The sequence below is a fragment of the Fringilla coelebs genome (genome assembly GCF_963513975.1).
Source record: "Fringilla coelebs genome assembly, chromosome: Z".
In the NCBI taxonomy this organism is placed as follows: Eukaryota; Metazoa; Chordata; class Aves; order Passeriformes; family Fringillidae; genus Fringilla; species Fringilla coelebs.
The window spans coordinates 81,907,943-81,931,174 of record NC_140031.1 but is presented as its reverse complement, the minus strand read 5'-3'; the positions used below and the strand labels follow the sequence as shown (position 1 = coordinate 81,931,174).

Here is a 23,232-nt window from a genome sequence, read left to right as displayed (position 1 = left end):
CCTCTCATTTTCCTTGGCTGTTCCTGAGCTGTGAGAATCAATATTGGGTTTTGCAGTAATAGTTTGGGGGTTTTTTTCCCCTTTTTGGTGTTGTGTTTTTGGGTTTTTTTCTTTTCCTTTTTTTTCCCTGGTTTTGGTGGTTTTTTTTTTTTTGATTTGGTTTTGTTTTGTTTTGGTTTTTTTGGGTTTTTTTTGTTTGTTTGTTTGGTTTTTTTTTTTTTTTTTTTTTTTGTTTTTTTGGTTTTTTGTGCCTGCAGCCACTATCTTTCTATCTTTGGCAAATGCCAATCCCAGCCTGGTCTCAAAATGGGTCATTATAACCTTTTCCCTTTTTCCCTCTGCAGTGAGAGGGCTAACATATGCCATTAAACACACTTATCCAAAATGCTGTGCTGAAAACAGGGAGCTGGCAGAGTGTCTGGGTTATTTGTGGTTATGGAGGTGAGCTTGGGACAAGGAGATGTGGAGAACACAGCAGGGACACGTGAAGAAAATGTAATCTGGTGAATTAAGGGAGTGGAAGCTGAGAGAAGTAGAAATCTGGATTTTCAGCTGATGTCATGAGAGACATTTGACACTGATTTGTGGGGAATATTTATCTATCTAGATCTGCTCTATATCTATCTATATCTATATCTCATCTATACCATCTACATCCAATCTATATCTTCTTCATCTAATCTATATCTATATCATCTATAGTTATATCTATATCATCTATATCTATATCTATATCATCTATATCATCAATATCAATATCTATATCAATATCTATATATAATCTATATCATCTATCTATATATATGTATATCTATATGCACATCTATATCTATATCATTATCTACTTCATTATCTATATGTTATATCTATATATCTATATTTAAATCTATACATCATCTACAGAATCTATACCTATATATCTATATATCTATATAATCTATATATCTTTATCTATCTATACACTTTCTCTTTCTCTTTCTAATATTTATCTTAGTCAGTACTTACTATTCTTTCTTTTCCCCAGAAACTATGCTTTTTGTTCCTCAAGAATGCTGCTCAGCTCTTGGTGTGTAAAAGAGTGGTGACCTTTGAGCAGTAGTCACAAGGTTTTACTCTGCAAGGGTTAGAAAAAAGTGCAGCTATCACAGTGCAGTTATTTTTGTTTGATTATTTAATATCTTGTGATATTTCTACAGCACGGGGATAAATCTGTATGGAAGAGAGGAGTTCATACAGGATTTCAGCTCAGATAAATGAAGCAAGAAAAACTGAGCCAGCTCTTAATGGGATGAAGCAGTATGATAAAGAAATCAGCCAAACTTTTGTTTTGGATCACTTTAAACCAAATGTAACACTGTTGGCTTAAGGATTTGTTTGGGTTTTCCTGTTGTATTTTTTTTGGGGGGGGGGGGGTTTATTCTTGTATGCATTTTTTGTTTTGTGGTGGAGTTTTGTTTGGTTTTTGTTTGTTTTTTTTTTCTTTGTTTTTGCTTTTGCTTTTGTTCTGGGAGGGTAGGAATTTTTTGTTTGTTTTGGTCCTTTCTACTTTTTTTTTTTTTTGATGGGTCTTTTTCTGTGGAGGGTGCTGCAGACTGAGCACTGGAGCACATCTTCTGAAACCAAGGCTTATGTTAATTTTTTGCTGTGCTGCTTCTCTGAGGCTAAGCAATCTGTGCATAAATATAAAAAGGCCACAGTCCATGGTCTGAGTGGGCTGCAAGCCAAACCTGTGCAGACTTGTGCAGGAATTATCCACAAGCAGGATGCTGTAGAGGATTGGATGCATTCACAGCAGTGCTTTCTAAATCTTTTCCTGACACTAGGTAAACCCTGAAATGATAGCAAGCTGAGATTGGGTCATTAAATTTCATTTCATATTTAAAAAAAAAAAATTATCAACTACTAGCAAAAAAAAGCTTGCAGCTACTAAAGTGAGGTTTACAGAAATCCAGCCTCATAGTAAAAGTGATCGACGGCGTGGCAGCATTCTAAGATTAGAAATCAAAATTATGAATAAATCTAGAAATAGGTCTGCTGATAAGGAGCTATTAGTCCTTTTAGACTTGGTACAAGAGCAGGAGCTGCTGGACACTGCAGAATAGGTGCAGTGATGATCAAAATTTTGTTTTGGTGACATATTTACCCCACAGGAGCAGAATTATTGACTTCAACAAGAAACCTTTAATTCAAGAACTGCAGGTTCCTTCATCGCTTTGACTGAATTAAACGCTGGTTACGCGCCAGCATTAAAAGGGTGTGTAGAAATTTTAATGGGGTATGTATGAAGGGTATGCATAATAAAGGGGGGAGAGGGGAGACATTAGAAAACCCTGCCAGTACAAGTCTTGAGTTGTAAAAACTACCTACGTGACCGTGTGGCAAACATGATTTTACTCCATCTGCGTGCCTTTGGAAATCCCACGATGACTTTATCACTTTGATTGTCTCATTCCTAGCACGCTCCAGGTTTAACACCAGCTTTGACAAACCAAACACCCCCCTCTGCCCCTGGAGCACCTTGCCTGAGCACAGCCATTTCACCAGGGCAAGGCGAAGGAAACGCTCTCACCGTTGAAGTTGGACGTGAAGCAGAAGACGTCGTAGCGGCTCTTGTCCTTGTCCCAGAACCCGTAATTCCTGACCCCGGGCACGGTGTTCCTGCCCCCGCAGGGCTCCCTGGGCTTGGTGATGGGGTACTGCACGGAGCCATCACTGAGCCAGCCGGCGTTGCACCAGTCCAGCCCCGACCTCCAGGCGTCGTAGAGCTGGTCGAAGGAGGCCATCACCGAGTCCTGCTCCGCGCACGCCCGCTGCGCCTCGTGGAAGTTCAGGTTGTACCGCCCCAGCCGCGGGGAGTAGGGGAACACCACACCTGGAGCAGGGAGAGAGGAGAGTTACCAGGCACTGAGACAACAGGGGGAAGGGGAACAGCTTTGGCAGACAGCTGGAGGAGGAGTAAAGGGGAGGTAAAGGTTGGATCCGTGATGTGTGGCAGTGTAGATTTTTTTTGGGGGGGAAAAACGCCCCATCGGCGGCGCAGCAGCTCTGGCTTTGGGAAGAGGTGTCGCTGTCATATTTTCTGAAAAATCCCTTTGCCCAGGATCCTTCTCCTGGGAAGCTGAAGAGCCTCAGAAAATAATGAAAATAATAATTATCTGATCGCTTCTCCCTGTTTTGCTGCTTTGGTTGGAGATTGTTTATCCAACAGGTGGTTGTTTGATTGGTATCATGTGAATTGTTTTTACTTAATGACTAATCACAGCCAGCTGTGTCAGGACTCAAAGCAGTCATGAGTTTTCATGATCATTCTTTGTAACCTTCTGTCTGTATCCTTTCTCTATTCTTTAGTATAGTTTTAGTATAATATAATATAATATAATATAATATAATATAATATAATATAATATAATATAATATAATATAATATAATATAATATAATATAATATAATATAATATAATATAATATAATATAATACTAAATTAGCCTTCCAAGAACATGGAGTCAGATTCATCAATTCCTCCTTCATCCTGGGGACCCAGCAAATACCACAGAGAGGTTAGGGCTGCTGCCTTACCTCTTCAGCTGTGCCAAGGAAAGTTTGGGTTAGATGTCAGAAAGAAATTCTTCACTGAAAGAGGGACTGGGCACTGGAATGGGCTGCCCTGGTGGAGTCACCATCCCTGGCAGGGTTTAAAAAAGACTGGATGTGGCACTGGGTGCCAGGTTTTAGTGGATGAGGAGGTTGATGGGCTGGACTAGAGGGTCTTAAAGGTTTTTTCCAACCTAGTTCATTCTGTGATTCTGTGATTGATTCTGTGACTCTCTGCTGCCTTACCTAGCAGGATCATCTCCCCTTGGCCTCATCCCATTCCCAATGGGAATCCTGCCAGGTCTGCATGCTGCTCCCACCTGCACCTTGTTGTCACCAAGGTGGTCTCACTCCCCTGCTCCCACAGTGCTTAAGGAGGAGCAGAGCTAGCTGGAATTATGCAACTATGCGTTTTTAATGGAAAATTTCCATTTATCCATTGTAAGGTCAATTTCTCATTTTAAAAAGAGTCAATTAAACCCTAGCATAGCTTTACTTCTTGAATTTTTTTTTTTTTTTGGGGGGGGGGCTGTTTTTCTTTGCTTATTTTAATTTTGTTTGTTTGGGTGATTGTTTCTTTGTTTTGCTTTGTTTGGATTTTTTTTAAGGTTTTTTTTTTTTTTTTGTGGTGTGTGTTTTTGTTTGTTGCTTGGTTGGCTTGGTGGGGTTTTTTTAGTGTGGAATGGAAGTAGGGGAGTTCCTGCCAGCTATTTAGAAAGAAGAAATTGTTGAATGAATCATGGAATTTCTATGAATTATTCCTTTTGACTAATAGACATTGAGATGAAATGTTTTGATCTACATAAAAGAGCATTCTGTCCTTTGCATGAGCCCTTGCTAAGATTTCCTGAGAGGTTAAAGACAGTTGCTTTTTGTTTGCACTTTTTGTGGACTTTTTTTGGGTGGCTTTAAAAAAAAAAAAATTTAAATTTCACATTACTCCAGGAATGGGAATGTCTGCCTTCACCAACAGCATTTCATGGCTAATCTGGTAGGAGGCTCAATTTTAGCATTCAGAGGTTTTAAAGCAGGAGCAGCTATGGGGAAATGAAATCAGTGAAATTGTGTGGGAGACTTTCCTGCTGGTTTTGGGCCATTTGCCACCACTCAGGGAGGGAGAGCTCCTCACAGAGGACAGGTTTGCCCTGGCACAGATGGTGGCACAGCCCTGCTGGGAAGCCACGTGTGACACCACCTTCCCTCCCTGCCCCTGCAGCACTGATGGCTCACCCTGAGACAGGGTCACTGTGCAGGGAGCATGGCCCTGCCAAATGCTCTGTACCCACCAGGGGACAAGGACACAGCCTTGTCCCCAAGCCCTGTCTGGTGCTCATCCCTGCCCAGACAGGGTCAGCAGAGAGAGCTCCCAACAGAGGACATCCAAGAGGGGCTGGGAAACGTGGGGACACCTCCAGGATGGTTTCAAAAGTGATGTCTAATCACAGTCACTGCCCTTATCTGACACTTTTTTTTTTAATATATTTTTCTTCTGCTTGTTTTATGGAAAAGAAGTTAAACATTGCTCCTTGGAGCATGAAAGCAAAGAGCACTGAATAACCACCTCCCCATGTGGGTTTGATAAAACAGAAAAGAGAGACTTGAAACAAAAGTTTGGATCAGACCACCCTAATCTTTGGCAGGGCTTGGAAACTTAACCTGGACCTAAATTTTACAGTTGGCTTTATCCCAGTCTCATAATAAGCTGAAATAAAATGGTATTAGAGAAGATCCAGCTCAGAATGTTTATCCTCAGACATTTCTGTAGAACTAAGTGCTGTAGGACTCGGGGGGACTGAAGACAAGATAACACATCAGCCAAAAAATTTGCACAGGTATAAATATCCACCTTCCTCTTTACTTTTTTCCTGCTGTTGGATCCTCTTGCCTATAACAATTTCTTTGTCCTCAGGGCAATAGGATAAATTGCCCAGTGGTCAAGCAAGGCAGTCACCATGTGATGAAGCCACTCTTCCTTCAGAACATTCTAACCCATTTCTGTATCTATTCCACCAGTTTCCTAAAGTCCCCTTGCTTCCTCTTCTCTCCCTCACCCTTCTGTCGTCCAAGTGTTATTTCTGTTTAACAAAATCTTTGCTATTACTAAACCTCAGCGACTTGGTCCAAGAAAATAAAGCATGCAAATGTAAACTTGGCAGGGTAATAATAAACAGTATTTTGCTCTCCTTCATCAATTAGCTAGAGAGTCTGCTTCAGTTCTTTCCTTTTGTAAATCCTTTGTTAAAGGGCTTTTCTGTTATGCGATGTTCTGAACTGCAGCGTATGAATGTAATGTAACACAATGTGTCTTAAATTCAGCTTCATAAACAAGACACTGAAATGTTTCTTATCTTTCTGGACCTCTGTTTAAAGAAATATCCATTCCTCATCAGTGCTAATGGATAGAAATATCACTGGGTATAGTAAAACTTTAGCAAATGCAATAGGAATTTTTTGACCTTATTAGAAATCTAATACTTATTATTTTTTTCAGAACTACATTTCCCCAGACAACAGACTCCTTTTCCAGTACATGTGTTTGATTTGCATATACATTAAAAAAACACCCTACAAGTAGGAAAGATCAAGATAGAAACTTACATACTTCTAAAAACTGAGCAGCAACTAGATGAAAACTATTTAAACAGATTTGATTCCTTAAGGTTTCCAAAATCACTTTTCAAAAGGGGCTAAACTGTGTATGTAAATGTGTTACAAATCTGAGTTTGACAGTTTGGGACATAATGTTTTTATAACATAAATATGCACTAAACTGTAATATTAGCTTTGGGCTATATTGGAGCGGACTGCATAGAAGCTGATTTTTTCTTGGAGTTCATCTGCAGTACAAGCCTGCAACTGATTAGCATTAATTTCACCCTGCAGCTGGGGGTGCCAGGGGTAATTTTGCTGAGGAAAATGGACTGGGCATGTGCTTTGTGCAGCTTTGAATTACCTTGCAATTTTGTTAGATTTTTTTTTCCCCTTCACTTCCCTATGAAACCTTGCTGAAATTCATAGTGAGAGCTCGATATTCATCTCCCCTTCCTTTTACACTTTAGCAGTGCTGATCTTTAGTTAATGGCAGGCCGTCTTCCTCAGTCCTGGATCTTACAAACCCATCAAAGTATAATCCATCCCATCTGTTCCTGAATGGACAAAAGCTGTCCTGAGGCTCCTTGCTGTTCCCAAAGCACAGGCTGAGCCTCATTTCTGACTCCAGCCCCGTGCTCTGCCGCTAGACAAAACACCCGCTCCCAAACCTTAACAAATTCAGCTTAAAAAAGGGAGGGAGGCAACAACTTCCAGCCTCAGAAGGTTAAAATTTGGTTACTTTGTGGGAAGGCAGAGCTGAGGAGCCTTAGCTTGACCTTGGTGATTCCAATCCCTACCCATGTGGAGGCTGAGTGGGGATATTAATTTCCATTATAAGGAATCATGGTGTGGCTGCCCTCCCAAAGCCACGGTTCTCTGGGATAGGTTCTGCCCCCAGGGAAGGACCTCCTTGCTCCCAAAAGAGACAGGAAGAGCCTGAGACACATCAGCTCAGCAGAAGATTAATTTGTCAGTGAGAAACCAGGGGATGCATGCACCTGTGACCAAGCAACTGCCGTTTAGAAAATGAATCCAGTAATGGAAATTGGGATTTCTACCGAAAATGGATGTATTATATATCCTCCCCACAGCAGCACCAGTATTTCTATGGATTTCTCATTCAAGTGAGCAAATGTTCAGCTCTTCTGCACTTGCTGTGTTTTTCTGGGACTGTATTTGTCTTATTTGTATTTCAGAGTCTTATATGTACCCCTTACATGACGCCCCTAAAATTCAGTGTAAATAGTCACTTCACACACACTGTCAGTGCAAGGAGCTGTAGCACTTACCCAGGACAACAAGGTGAGGAAATAACCTCAGAAAGTTCAACCCCTGTAATGATTTGTGTGTCTTAATTAAGCCAGCACCACCCACAATTAGCAGTTTCAAGAGTATTGACACGTGGAAACTGAATAACAATAATTTCTGTTGATCCATGTGGGGAAAAAAAAAAAATAAAAAAGGTCTTTTCACAGCTGGAGTAAAGAAAAAGGCTTCCTTGAGTTTTAGCCAGACCTGAAAAGTAAGTTTTCTTGCAGCCAGTGCAAACATGGGACAACAGCAGGGTTTGCTATTTGCTGTACAGTAGGGCACAGTTTTATGCTGGCAAGTTCATACACTCAATGGAAAAATTTTCCTTGCTGGATTCCTAAAATTCCATAAAAACTGGTGATCCCCTCATTTTCACAGAGCCTCCATCTCCATTTTCCTGCCTGTCAGAACTTTTAGGTGTCTGGTCATCCTATCAATCTCCCTAAAAATGAAACTGAGCCTTGAAATTGTGTCCCTCCAGCATCCCATAACTGCCAGTGGCCTTGCTTACTTATAACCAATAAAAACATACAAAATACACTGATCTGGCCCAGGGCAGATTATTCCCTTGTATTTCTACAGCCTTTATAAAAAATTTGGGGACAGTTGCCTTTCTCTGCTCTTCTTAGCTTAATTACTCCTAAATTTTTTTGACACTTTTGTGTCATCAATTTCAGACAGCTTTTTAACTTTTTGTTTCACCTGCATGATTCAAGGACCATTTCTTGGAGCATGTGCAGCCACAGCTCTGTCTGCAAACCCTGTCACAGAAGGAGTTACATTGGTCTGCCGTGACTTACTCTTGACAACCCCTCTTTGGTTTCTGTTCCAGGCACCCACAAAAAGTGTGTGCTATAAAATCAGTTTTTCAGAGAGTAGAACAGATTATCACGCAGAGGATATTAGAAATATGTGGGGTTTTTTGGTGTGGGTATGGATGGAACAGCAACACACAGAGAAAACAAATATGACATTATTAGGCTAAATCTGATTTCTCCTGCTCTTGAGAGCACAGAGTTGATTTCCTGTTGGTTTCAACTCTGAATTCCCCATTGCTTACATCCAGCTGAAGACCAAATGAACAGATTAAAAAATGATTGTTTTGACAGTTTGAAAAAATTTGTTTATATGAAGCTTATGGATCTGGTTGAGCTATTTTGAACTAAAGAGTATGGCTTTGAAACAGATGCCTGGTTTGGGTTTTTTTCTTTTTTTCTTTCTTGGACCTAAAGGCCAACATACCTCAAAGCAAGAACATGAATGCTGGTGGTTTTTGGTTCTTGGAGAGCCACACGAAGAGTTATGTTTCTATCTAGAAGCTGCTTTCTACAGAGGCTTTTATTGATTTTATCCAGACCTTCAAATTCCCAGTAGCGTTGGATGTAAAAGGTAATAATTTTATAACCTGTATTGCAAACTTACTGTGTTCAACTCTTACCTCCCTTTGAAGAGAGAGACTATTAAAAATAATTTTAATTTGGTAAAAGCCTGCCTTTGGCTGTTTAGCATTGTCCCACTTTCTCTGTCACCTCTCCCCTGGTTCTCCTGCAGGGAGGGCACACAAAACCTGTGCCTGAGCAGCACCTGAGGGCTGGAGCCTGGGAGGCCAAACTCACAAACCTGGAGCAGTGAGATTCATTACAGTGCCAGGTATTCATGAGGAAATAAACTAGCAAAGCACAAACAGAAAGAAAATTTAGTGTAGGACTGCAAAAAGCTGCCGTAAATAAAATTTAATGCGAGCTGAGAATTCTTTTTTTGCTTATGACTCGGACAACAATATCTGCCTGCTGTCACAGACCTTTTAATATATCAGGCTTTTGACTTTCAGGGCACAGAATAAGGAGTGTAAAACTCGTGATCCATATTTTATGGCAGGAGGAGAGTAAGACCATTTCAGAGGGAAGATGGCTTTTGGTTCTCCATAAAGAATATTCTGCTTTTCTCAGTACTGACACTTCTTGCAGCTGCTGAGCCCAGACCGACCCTGACCAGCCCCTAGGCCAGCCCTGGTACTTCAGGCTGCAAGCAGGATGAAAATCAGGACATGATTTAGGACATGAACAGATCCTAAAGCTGGTGGTTGTGGAAAACTGCAGTGGGTTCCAGTTCTGAGCTTTAGCTGTTGCTCAGCACAATCTCTCTGGTCTAGGGAAAAAATACTGCGGTTCCCAATTAATAAAAATGAATAAAACAAATCAGAAAGGTGTAAGGTATGTAACAAATTTAGACAGACTCTAACTTCAGAGTTTTTTTCCAAAGCTAAAAATGCTCAGTTATTATGAATGGTTTATTTAACAACAACCCCAGGAGGCCTTTAAGGCTAGAAAGGATAAAATGTTTTCACAGTGGGAGAAGAAAAAAGGTCCACGGAGGTGGAGGTCAAGAATTTTGGTATTGATACACAGCCATGGGTTTTGTACTGGGAGCTCACACTGCTGTGCACTGCTCTTGGGCATTCCTGGGTGTAAATGGCTTTTTCCTGACTGCCAATTGACATCCTTGAGGCCACCACCTCAGGACGTCAGATTACTGATGCAAGTCACTCCCACTGTGAGATTAACCTGATTATTTACACCAGACTGTGGAATGTTGGAATGGGCTGATATATTTTAATTTTTTGTCCAAATATTGTGGGTTTTTTTCCTTCCCTGTTCTGTTCTGCTTTGCTCAAATACATGAAATGGAAATTAATGCCAGAACTACATAAAGCTGAGGAGTGCTAAAAAAAATAAGCACAGGGCTATACAAACAGAGGAATATATTCTATCAGTTATATATCTCCATTGTAATATTATTATATTTTCATACTTATCTTTTTATTAGGAAATTTCAGTGTACCATAGACCCAGAATTACTGGATTTAGTCAACACAAGCAGGGCTGACACTGAAACTCCCACCACTCTTATCTTACTTGAAATGTTACATTTTACCATGAGGTTTTGCAAAGAAAATGTTCCTTCCAGTTTGAGAAACACCACTCCACAATGTCAGAAATGAACAGCCTTACACCTGTCTCATGTGTGGCGAAAATCACTGAAAAACCATTGTTCCTTATGTTAGTCAGACACTGGTTAAAATATATAAACTTTCATTTGAGAACAGGTTGGAACACATTTGGCTGAAGAAATATGATTCCTCCTCTACTTATGAATTTCCTTATTTTGGAGGAGGGACCCTGACCTTGTATCCAAGGCTGGTGCTGTATTACAAAACAGTAACAGTAAAAAAGGTAGAAAATCTCCTTTTTTAAAACAAATCTCCCTTGTGTTACTGCATGCAGCAAAGAAATGATTTCTCACTGCTTTCTCACTGCAGCTTTAATCCAATAATGAACTTCAGGCATGGATTTCTGCATGTGCACAAGCATTTGTACCAAGCTTCAGGCAAACTTGCTCTGTTTCCACGTCCATCAGCATCTCCCCTTCCCAGGAACAGCAGGAAGAATTCACAGCACAATTCCCTTGCTTTTCACAGCAGAAAAATAATGAACTTTTGCTGCAGAGGAAGCAAGAGCCTGGGCAGGTGAGGAGAGCTGTTTCAGTCAGGTGAATCTGAGCCTGCCAAGAGGAATTTTCTCCCTTCAGGGGCTGAGCAGCCCCTGCAGAGCCTGCCCCAGTGGAGGGGAGGCTGAACATACGAGAGCTTTTGGCCAGCACAGAGGAATAAAGAATTTTCTTCCCCCAGCTCATTTCTGTCTTCACTCATAACTGCTTTAGAGAACTTAAGCTAAAAATGTAACTGTCCAGCTCTCTTTATCTCATAAGTTTGAAAAGAACAGGGTACATTCTTGTTAGAGATGAATTATGTGGGGTGGAACAACCTAAATGTACTGTCCCACTGGCATGGAAACTGGGCAGGGTTTTCCTGAAACCCAAAATGGGAAGTTCCTGTGGCCTCCAGCCAGGAATGGAAGAATAGATGTAAAGTAAAATAAGCCCATTATGTTTACTTGGTTCCAAGAACCACTCAGACATTCTTATTGTGCAGGGCAGCTGTATCCTTTTTCCTTTTTCCTTTTCCTCTTCCTTTTTCTTCCCCTTTTCCTTTACCCCTTTTCCTTTCCTCCTTTCCTTCTTTTCCCTTTCCCTTTCATTTTCCCCTTTTCCCTTCCTTTCCTCCTTCTCCTTCTCTTTCTTCTTCTCTCCTTCTCTTTCTCCTCCTCCCCTTTTCCCCCTTTCTCCACTTTCCCCTTTTCCTCCTTTTTTTTCTTTCACCCCTTTTCCCCCACTTTCTCTTTCCCCCTTTTTCCTCTCTCTCTTTTTTTTCTTTTTCCTCTCCCTCTCTCAGGATCCCTTTGGCACACACTTGCTGGTGAGTGTAAGAGTATGTGATATGTCTCATGAAATTTTTGTTTACTTCTAGGTTTAGTGTAAAAATGTATCTGAATTGCATAAGGAGTAAGGAAAACTGAAATTTTGTCCTCTTTAAACCTATTTAATTACCTTTTAACTCTACTTTTTCCAAGAATAACGCTGAAAAAAATGACTAGACACTATGTGTAGGAGTTGTCCTGGCAGAGAATATAAAGATCTAATTTATCTAATTATAAGGCTGGAAAAATGCAAACCCACTGTCTCTGGATAACTACTGTAACTTTTTTTATCCTTAAAAGAAGATTTGCATTTGCCTGGTAATCTAAAATATCCTGAAGTTTTGCAGAACTACTCTTGGGGGGGGGGGGATTTGATATAATTTCACCTAGATAAAAAGATGCAGCTGCTTCTGCAAAATGACAGGAGAAAATCAAAAACACATGGAACTCTCAGCACTGTGTTTGCTCATCCTTTCTTGGCTCCTGTCACACCAGGTCTGGCTGGAATTTGGATACACTGTAGGCCAGTGTAAGTTATAGCGGCCCAGGAGGATGTTCCAACTTATGATTGTTGTCAGGCCAGGATTCCCCAGAGCACAATGAATTCTGCTTCCTCAGCTTGCTGTTATCACTGATAACAAACAAAATCAGTGCTGACACAAAATCAATGATAAGACAAAATCAGTGATAACACAACATCGCTGATAACACAACATCGGCGATAATGCAGATAATCTGATAACACAGCATCAGGCAGGAGGAAAAAAAACGAAACAGGAATGTCAGAACCCAGGATGTCCCTCTGGCTGTCCTGAGCAGCCAAGACCCCTGCCAGGGATCTCAGAGACCCTGGCACAGAGCCCAAAATGCCTGTGGTTTTGATTATGACCTGTGGAGCAGGTTACCAGCCTTAGATGAAGACCTGCAACCCACGACAAATTAAGTAGAATGGTAGTGAATTTATCATGGGGTGAAAAAGTAGATTTTTGGGGTTTCTAGAGCGGGGGTTCAGGGGGCAACATGGAGGAATCTGGGTGTGTCCTGCCCTTCACCTTCTTCTTGGCCTCCATCTTCTGCTGTGATGTTGGCACTTTTAGATTGGTTTAGAGTAGAAGCTCACTGTGTAATGTAGGTGATAGGTATTGGGAAGCAATTGTAAACATTGTATATGTAGTATTTAGTATAAAGACATAATACCGCCCCAGGGGCAGGGAGAATGCCTCTGTCTGACCAGACCTCAGCAGGACAGGAGAAATAATTTTATAGACAGGGAATAATAAACAACCTTGAGACCGAGAACTGAAGAGCCCTGACTACTTCTTCGAGCGCCGGGCTGGGAAAAGAGACTTTCCAACTTTTCTCAGGGTCACTCAGATCAGCAAGAGGCCCCGAGACACAGGAATTCCCAAACACCACATCAATCCCACTCAAGGCATGGCCCAGGGCGTCACCCACCTTCCAAATTGAGGGTCACCACCGCCGTGTCATCCTCCAGCCCCTCGATCACCTCGCACTTGTACCTGCCGTAGTCCTCCAGCCTGATGTTGGTGATGACGAGCGAGGCGTCGTTCTCGCTGCTCTCCCGCAGGGACACCCTGCCCTGGTAGCTCCCGTAGCTCTTCCTGTGGTGCCCCATGGCCACGAACACGTCCAGCTCCTTGAGGTAATCGTAGGTGAGTTTGGTCCACTTGACGCGGATTTTGTGTGTTCCTGAGCCGGCGGCGGAGGAGTGCTCGTGGTAGAATTTGCATGGCAGTGTCACGTTGCCGCCGCGGTGGGAGAAGATCTTGGCTTGCTCTGCTACCACCAGGAGACGGGGCCCATTTTCTGTGGGATTTAAGGAGGAAAAGGTAAAAACTAAACCCACACCCGCTGTGGTGGTGTTCGCAGGGGTCCCCAGGACCTCTTCCCCAGGACGAGGGCAGAGATGAGAATCTTGACTCCATGCTTCAGAAGGCTGGTGTGTTATTTTATGATATATATTATATTAAAAGGAAATGATATATTAAAATGATACTAAAAGAATAGAAGGAAGGATTTCATCAGAAAGCTAGCAAGCAAGGAAAAGAAAGGAATGATAATAAAATCTTGTGACTGCTCACAGCCTCGACACAGGTGGCTGTCATTGGTCATTAAGGAAAAACAGTTTCACATGCTGGGTAAACAATTCTCCAAATCACATTCCAAAGCAGCAAAGCATGGAGAAGCTGGAGCTTCCCAGCTTCTCAGGAGAAAAGATCCTAACAAAAGGATATTTCATAAAATATGCCTGTGACAACCCACTCTCCAAGAACTGGTTTGCAGTCTTCCTTTTACGGAATGGTTGTGGTCAATGCTGTTGGTGTCTCAAGTTTTAGCTTTTATATTTTTCAGAATCTGTGCTGCTTTAGTGTGTAGCTCTGAGCTTCATGTTCAGTGTTATCAAGTTCTCCTCCCAGGGTAGGTAGACTCCTTTCCCTGGGAAAAGGAAAACAATTCCTTTTCCAGCTTGACCAAAGACAACAGTTACAAACTCTGGGCTTGTATAAACAGTACATTGAAGAGAGAAAAACAAGCAGGGTGGGACTGCAGGGGCTGAAGCTGGGATGGGACAATGAACTGCAAGGTGCAAATGGAGCAGAACTGATCCCAGGGAGAGACCCCGTGCCCGGCTGTGCGTTTTGGGGCCATTTGGGTTCATCTTGGGTTCATTTTGAGACCATTTGGGTTCATCTTGGTTCATTTTGGGACCATTTTGGTTCATCTTGAGTGCAGCCTTGGCTGGGCTCTGGTGCTGCCCAAGGTGCATCCATGCAGGAGAGCCTTTGGATAAATCCCTGCTTTAATCTGGAACTCTGCCCAGCCTCTGCTCTAGCTCAGCCTTCACCAGCTGCAACTGCAGGATCCTTACCCTGCAATCATGTTGTACCTATTCAGTAATGAGGTTTATAAACCAGTTACAAATATTTGTTGTTATTATTATTTATTTAATTTTCATAATAAAATATAAAATATTATAATATATATTAAATATTCTAATTTATTATTTAAATATTTGTGCACAAAGCAACTCAGTGCGCCCTCACACAGGCAGAGACCATCCTATACTCATGAAGAGTGAGTTGTCTAAATAGATTTACAGAGGTTTATTTTTGATGAATGAATGCCATCACCCATGAAAGGCTTCAAAAGCCTTCCCATATTTTCCTTGTTCAAAAGTTGTATCTCAATGCTTTATTTTTCTATTTTCATAATTCAGTTTTTCTGGAGGGATTCTGCTTATTCAGACAGCAGCACACAGAGCTGCTCACAGTCTGGGATGCAGAGAATCCCACTCACAAAGCAGAGAAACCATTAATGTATCAAACAGCATTATTTATACTGACATGAAAAGTGTCAGCAAAAATCTAAAGCAGATATTTTAGGCATTTGTATTTGTCTTTTTACCTAACTTTTGATTGTAAGTTCCTCTTCTGACCAGAGTAAGAAAGTCCAGTTGCTCTTCAAATGTAAAATCTGATCCTCTGCTGCTCACCTTCTTCATCATCCCAACGTCATTTTTCATCTTTTTTTTTTGACCTCCTTAACACTTGCCACTGCTTTATCTTTTTCATTTTGATCTCACTTTTCATGCAAACCTGTATGTGACTGTCTCCTCTCCTCCTCACCCCAGGTTTCCTGCTTTCCTTCCCTCTAGCAGCAGATGTTGCCCTGTGAAATAATTCTGCTTAGGACAGTTGGCTGGGGCAGGTGCTCTCTTCTAGCCTTGAGTCTCTGGGGATTTTACTGGCTGTGCTGCCTTGGGAAAACCCTGGAAAATGCAGATTTCATGTGCTAGTCAGCAGACGTACCCAAAAGTGAGAGTTTTCCCTCCTTTCAGTACCTCTTGATGCATTCCTCGTGCGAAGTTTGCAAAACTGACTGAGCAAGCTCAGCACTCCCATTGGGTTTGCTGTCCTTGACCCCTGAGACAGTGACCAAAACCCCCAATAAATCACCAGCTCGCTGGAAAAGCACCACCAACCTCACTCTGCACTCACAGCCTGTGAAAAGAGACTTTGCAACCCCCTGTGCATGGTCAGCAGGTCGATGTGGCTGCCCAAAGATGCGATTCCCCACTCTGAGGCTCGACCTGGCTCTCTCTGAATCCAGCAAAAGACAAGAAACACTCCCAAAAAACACAGAGGCTGCTGAGAGGGTGGCCCTGTGAAGGCTAGCAGCAATTTTCTGGGTCGGTTCTGACAAAACTGATGAAAAAATGTCAGCAGCCAGGGAGATGGAGGTGGCTGGAGGAGGGAAGGACTGGGATGGATGAGAAGTGTCTATCCCACCCCTCCAGCTTCCTGTCCACAGCACTGCAGGAATCTGTGCTGTGTCCACAGCATGAGGGGCATGCAGGGAGACTTTTGGATCCCTCCAGACTGTCCCAGGCTTCTGAGGCCCGGTGGCAGGTCTGTGGTTAAATGAAACATCTGCCCAAACAGCAGCCTCAGGTGGATCTCACTCTCTGCCCACTACTGCACTGAGCTGCCCCCCAGGGAATGCAGGATTTTGTGTTTATGCAAACACAAAATGAGGGTGTTAACTGCAAAGACAAGCTTGCTGAGTGCAAATGTGCATCTGCTTGGGGAAAACAGGTGTCCCAAAGGTACAGCTCTTTGTTGGGAGGTGCTGTGTGCAGAGCATTGCGGCTCCCTGCACAGGTCAGGGCTCCAGCTTCCCCAAGAATGAGCAAATTTGAGTGCTGCAAGGTGTTTTGCCAGGGTGAGAGACCTTCCTGCCCACTGAAAAACCAAGGCTGCAGAGCAGGTTGCCTGCAGACCCTTTAAAATGATCTTTTTCCCTGCCCTCCTTTCCAGAGGCTCAGGGATGCTCCAATAATCCATTCCCGAGGAGAGCATCCAAGGAGAGAGGTGATCTGAGGCAAGGCACCATGGAAAGCTTTACCAGCAGTTTCCACAGGAGGAGGAGGAGGAAAGTGAAGACAGCCAGCACAGTTTGTCTGCAGATTTTCCTGTTTCCTTTGGGGACAAAGATGTTCCACAGTGCTCTGTCCACCTTGGGAGGAGGAATGTTATGCTTTGGGGTGGTTATTACCAAGAAATCCTGATTCACAGCTCAGCTATGTTGGGCCTTTAAAACTGAAATGGTGAAGTTAATAAATATTAGCAGAAAGCACTGTGACTCAGGCTGTTAATGCTCACTCTTTCTAACAATTGTGGCTGTGCCAGCAGGGCCTGGAGGCTCGCCCAGAGCACTGTCACCTCTGACTCCAGCATGAGCACCCTAATTTGGGGATGTCCCTCCCTGCTGGCTGCCTCCCTCCCATCTCCTCTGGCACTCTGCAACAGCCACTGGCTGAGCTGAGTAGCTGTAAGGAGCAGAGGGGATGGTAACCTGGGAAGAGAAAGGGAAGAGGAAAGGAGAAAAGGAACAGGGAAAAGGAAAAGGAAAAGGAAAAGGAAAAGGAAAAGGAAAAGGAAAAGGAAAAGGAAAAGGAAAAGGAAAAGGAAAAGGAAAAGGAAAAGGAAAAGGAAAAGGAAAAGGAAAAGGAAAAGGAAAAGGAAAAGGAAAAGGAAAAGGAAAAGGAAAAGGAAAAGTTATGTTTTTCTCATCCTGGAATATCTCCTTTGACCCTGGAAGTTCCAAGGGAGATGTGACACCTGAAATGTGCCTCCACTCACAAGTTTTGCAAAAGCCAGTTCTTTTTTTTTACAGAAAATGGGATGATGTGCCCTTCTCACTGGAAAGACAGTGAGGCAGAAAATTGCTGCTGCTGCTGCTTCTCCCAGATCTGGGCGAGGAGGAAGGATCTCTGCCTTTCCAGGAAAAGCAGATGTCAGGCTGGGGAATGAGGCACAGCTTGGGCTAGAAGACATGAAGGCAGCAGGGAAAATGAGATGACAGGGGTTTGGCAAGAGGCCTAGAGGTCTTCATTATCCAGCAGCCAGTGAGAGCCAGGGCCAAATCTACCTAAACTGCATTTCTGGGAGCATGGCAGAATGAATGGCCTCACTCTTCCTGGAGCTGACAAATTAAAAAAACCCCAAACCCCCAAGAAACCAAGCAGAGAGCAAAGCAGAATTCCTTCATTTAAAATATAGAGCTGTCACTGGTTTTACTGCTGTGAAACTCAGCTCAAATGAGCAATAAATTATTCTTCCTGGGTTATCTTAGTGAAACAAAGACTGATCTCTTGTGAAACAGTGATGGGAGATGGAGGAAACAGGGGTTTGAAGGGTGGTGGATCCCTGGCTGCTCCCCTCATGGGCATTCTGGCAAGGCTAATCGTTGTAAATAAAATTATTTCTGTCTCTAAATGGCAGGAATGTCTGGAAGGTGACTGCAAGAAGGGAAAAGTATGGGACAGCCAAGTGTGGTCACTGGAGGAGGATAACACTTTGTCCCCAGACATTTCTGCTTCCTTCAGAAATGCCATCAGAGACCTTGTGAGGCAAACAGCCAAACAGCTGTGGACTCTGAAACCTCTGGATCAGAGAGGGTTTGACCCTCATGGAGGAGCTGTCCTTGCAAACAGCACAGTTTGGATCTTGGCTGGGGACAAGGCAGCTCAGGTGTGCCACTCCTGAGCCTCAGGGGGTGGAAGAGCAGAGCTGGGCAGCTTCCAGCTGGGGACAGGGGTGACAACACCCTGGTGACTGGCTCTGCTCTCAGCTCCAAGGGCAGAACTGGGAGGAGAATGATTTCCCAGGTGGGGCTTTCCACCCTTCCAGGCACATTTTGCATCGTCAGGCAGGCAGCAGCCAAGCTGTTAGCACAGACCCAGGCCCCACTGGTGGCTAATTTGCAGCATTTTTTCAACTCCTGCTTCCCTGCTATTGATTCTGACAGACTGTGGCCTTTTGCTAATCCTCTTGGAGCAGTTAGGAGGATGACAAAGGCAGCACAGGGAACAGAGCTTGTCCAGGACAGAACATGACTGTGGGAGCTGCTTTCCCCAAGCTGTAGGAAAAGGCTGCCTGAAAGAAACCAAAACTCACTCAAAAAGTTGATTTTTGGGCTGGCTTTGCTGTATCTCAGGGTGCCAAATCTGGTATGAACCACAAGGGAAAACATATTTTGCTACATTAAATGAGAAGGCACAGGCTGAGCACCTGTTCTGTCCTCCTCTTCCTCCTCATCCTCCTCTCTGCCTCCCCAGCCTGAGAGCTGCACAATGAGCACTCCTGCCCTGGTGGTCATTGCTTTGTCCATTTCCAGCCCAGGGGCTGGTCACTGTGATGCCCATCCCAAGGACAGCAAGAGGGACTTGCTCTCCTGGAGCTCTCACTTCAGTCTCACCTGCTGCCTTGTTGATTCAGCTCCAAATTTTACTGATGGACAAGCTTTGAGGGTTTTTTTTTTGTCTTTGCAGTTGTGGGCTGATTGTTGTGTTGTGATTTTTTTGGTTTTGTTTTTGGTTTTCTTGGGGTTTTTTTGGTGTTTTGTTTTTTGGGGTTTTTTTGTGTGAGTGTGTTTTAATTATACTTTTGGTGTGGGCTTTTCTCCTGGTTTCCTTTCCTTATTTTTCTCCCTTAACTGGGTTCTGCACACCAGATTGATGGCAAGCCAGGCTTGGAGGACCAAGAACACAGCGTGGGGCAGAGAGGATGAGAGGATGAGTGGCCCCACAACCCTTAGCAAACAGCTTCATCTGCTCTATCCATCAGGAGTGTCCAAAGTCTTATGCTGAGCTGGCCACAAAAAATTGATTATTCCAGAATTTTCATGGAGTGCCTCGCAAAGTGACAGCGGAGGAAAAGATATGCATTTTTACAGACAGGAAAAACAAAACCATAAGCCAGGAATGGTGTTACAGAAATGTTTTGTCAGAGAAATTAATGTCTTCCCTAAATGCTCCACACTGTTAGCAAGCCCCTAGCTTAATATCATCCTGTGCCATTATGTTTTAAATAAACAGAGTTGTTTCTGGCTTTCCTACAGTGTTTCCAGGGATTTTGATGCTAAAATATCCTCATTCTTCCCACAGCAGTGGCTAGTTGTTACCCTCAAGTTTTTTTTAATCTAAAAGGTTACTTAAAATTAATAAATATTTTCTGTGACAACAATGGTTCCAGTTTCCTATAATATGTAGAGAAGTGTATTATTGATTAACTAATATGTGGGTGCATCACTCAAAGTATACTGAGGAAAAACATGAGGGAGAATCACACACGCATTTTGCACACAGTGCACATTTTTTCCTATATGTGTTTTGACTAATTACCTTTTTAATTCTGCTTTTGAAAAAAAAAATCTAAAATCTTTTATATATAATCTGTAAGACTGGTAAAATGTGGAGTTTTTTGGGCTCAAGAACTAATGCAGTTTTGCTGTGTCATGAGAAAGAAAAGGCAAGGATCCACCTCCCATGTTCCTGCCTCTGAACAGACAGAACAGAATGCCCCCAACACACTCCTCTTAAGTTTTGATATAAAATTGGTAAGAGGAATTCTAGATAAATCTTATTTAGAAGCTTCAGTTTCCAAATAACAGTACAGCTAAAAAATAGTACAGCTGGTTTCTATATGACAGAGAAGAAATCAGTCTTTATAACAAAGAGAAAACATTTTTCAGCTGATTCCTTCTGCTTATCTGGAGTAACACATCTGAGGGGGAATTGTTAAAGAGGACATATTAACTCAGGTTTGGGTTTCTAGGAGACCTAAGAGCACATAAAACCATCAGGGAAATAACAAACTTCATCTCTTCTAAATTACTGCCTTAAATAACTTCTAAGTGTGTTTTGCTTGGGTGTAGATAAATTTCATGGGGATCAGGTGTCGTCGAGCAGAACAGAGCAGAAATCGAGGCAAAGTCTCTGCACTCCTTCCTCACAGAAGTAAATCTTCATGGGTGGCATTTGGACTGTTTGACAAAACCAAAATATTATACAGAAAACTGCATGGAGCCCTTCCAGTCCTTAATCACCCCTAAATGCTATTTATAAATATGGAATTCCACTGACGTAACCAGCACAGGGAAATTAATGATTAAAATTTGTGTTCCATGCAAACCTTTGTGTTTCTGTAATAATATTTTTTTTAATAACCCAAATATCCTGGCACCCATCAGTTAAGGTCTGCTCCAGAAGATGCAGTCCAGGTTGCCTTCATTTTTTTTTTTTTTTTTGTATTTTGGTTTTTTGGGGTTTTTTTTTTTTTTTTTTGGTTTCTTTTTCTTGTGTATGGAATTTCTGGAGGTGGAATTTCTGCTCTCTGCTGACTATTCTATCCCCTGCAGTTGTAACAGGCCATGATCTGAGAAGGGAAGCAGGTTGTGTGGAAATCAAAAAAAAAGCTCAATTGCAACAAGAGACAGGAAAATGCATCGTGGCATCATCAAAATTGTCCTGAATGGCAAAACAAAAGGGCAAGAAAAAAATAAAAAAAAACCCAAAAAACCAGACAAAAAGCAGAAAATGGTAAGAAATATCAGTGTCATGGTAAATGGAAAAATGCAGAAAGGTGGAAAGAAGGAAAGAAGTCGAAAGTAAAGTGGAAAAGCATGAAGATAATCAAGATTATCTTGAGCAGATAAGAATGAGGGTAAGAGGTCAGATGAGCAGTGAATTTAATCTTTTATCCTGTTTTTGACTGGCCTAGAAACTGTGTTCAGATTCTTACTCTCTTTTGGTGCTCACTTGATTTGAAGGAATATAAGTGGACTGTAAATAAAACTCATTATACTGGAGAGTGAGTTGGTCAGACTTCACCTGCTTTTGTTATTGGTTAATTGATTTAACTCATTTGTGTGTGCTTAGGGTTTTTTGTTGTTGTTTGTTTGTTTGTTTGTTTGCTCCAATTGGGCAGCAGTAAAAGTTTTCTGTTCATTCCATGCTGAAATATTTTTTTTGTATGCATAAATAAGTCTGTGCAGGGATCTTGATAGGCAAAGGGGGTGCATACTTGCACCTCAAACATAGCAAAATGAATGAATATAAATATGAATTTCTTACATTCAGAGGGAAGCTGAAATGTTAAATTTGATGCTCCATGAACCAAACTTTGTGTTCCCATCTCAGCCTTTCCTTGTGCTTCTACAACCTGAACAAACTGGAATAGTTTTAAAGGTTTGGCTCTCTTTAGGTAATTAATTCAGGAATTACTGTGGTGGCTTAATCAACTCTGAGTATTTTTCAGAGCAGCTACACCCAGGGGAGTTCTGTCTTCTTGTGGATAATTGGTCAGTGGGCAGCACCACCAGCAGCTCAGGGAGTTGGACAAAGTGAGCACTGAGAGGAGCCACCCTCTCTCAAAACTCAGAGAGACTTTGGGGGTGTTCAGGAGAAAAATCTGAGTTTCTGATTGCATTGTTGTGCTGGGGGCACTATTGTTTTCTTGTGGTGAAGGGGTGCTTCAGTCCCATTTTTACGCTCAACAGATTATTTCATTTATGGTGTGGGTTTTCCTGAAGAGTGAAACTGGTGTCTCCCTGAGGCACAGGAGGTTTTTCTGGGGTGTGGGGTTTCTGGGGTTTTAATAGTTTTTATCCCCAAAAGTGAGACTGGAATGACAAACTACAAGAGGAAGGGGAAGAGGGTCAAGAAGCCTGGATAAAAGAGCAAAGCCATGAAATCCACCACAGGCTTCAGCAAAGAAAGTAAAGCCACAGAAGACGTAAAATGCAGCTTTTCATTTAAATATAAACTTTATAAATGCATTAATTTTGTGCCTAGGGGAATAAAACCCAAGTAGAAAAAAAATATTGAAAAAGCAACTGGGACAGAGGAAATAAACTGAAAACACTGAGAAAAGTAGGGAGGTAAAACTCTCTTGCAGTTGTTTAAGTTGTGACTAGTTTAAGTCCAAATTAACCAGCAAGGAGAGAACCACGAGCTAGAACTGACACTGTCAGCAGGAGCAGAGCAGCTGATGAAATGGGCAAATAATTTCTAGAGGAAAACTGAAATATTTAAAAGAGACCATAGACACAAAGCTAGGTCTACTGCAGTGTTAGAGACTGGGAAAGTGTTTAGTAAAAATAAAGAAATCTTTTCCAGAGAGTGGACATTTGAAAGGCAGAACTCTGTGTCCATGAAAGCAAAGTGTAATTGCAGAACAATAACAATTTATGAAACACTGTTTGTTCTGGGTGACAAATATTGAGATTGAGGGGGGTGTCAGGAGATTTTACACTGATGGAGGGGCAGAAAACTTGGGCACCCAGACCTGCTGGCACTGCTGTGGCCTCACCTATCACTTTAGGACCATGCATAAAGTGTTTCTGGACAGCAGCAAAATAAAAAAATTCATGTAAAGAAATTAATTAAACCATTACCAGTTATTCAGTCTGACCTCAGCAGAAAACAGGATTTTAGAACAAATTTTGAAGGAAAGTTTTTGAACAGGAATTGAGTCAGAACTAGAAAGAGGGATAAGGTTAAGCAGATATCTGCCAGAGAAAGTCAGAGTACTCTGATATCAGGTATATAACAAAAACA

At 42.2% G+C, this 23,232-nt stretch overlaps 1 protein-coding gene across 1 annotated transcript in view; it reads right to left on the bottom strand.

Moving 5' to 3' along the window:
• HAPLN1 (hyaluronan and proteoglycan link protein 1) overlaps positions 1 to 23,232 on the bottom strand; it is a gene marked incomplete at its 5' end in the record, with an annotated part of 32,240 nt that overhangs the window by 6,181 nt on the left and 2,827 nt on the right. The window contains 2 exons of the mRNA XM_084225204.1: positions 2,570 to 2,872; positions 13,266 to 13,637. Of these exons, the coding sequence (XP_084081330.1) occupies positions 2,570 to 2,872; positions 13,266 to 13,637 (675 nt within the window). The remainder of the gene's footprint in view (positions 1 to 2,569; positions 2,873 to 13,265; positions 13,638 to 23,232) is intronic.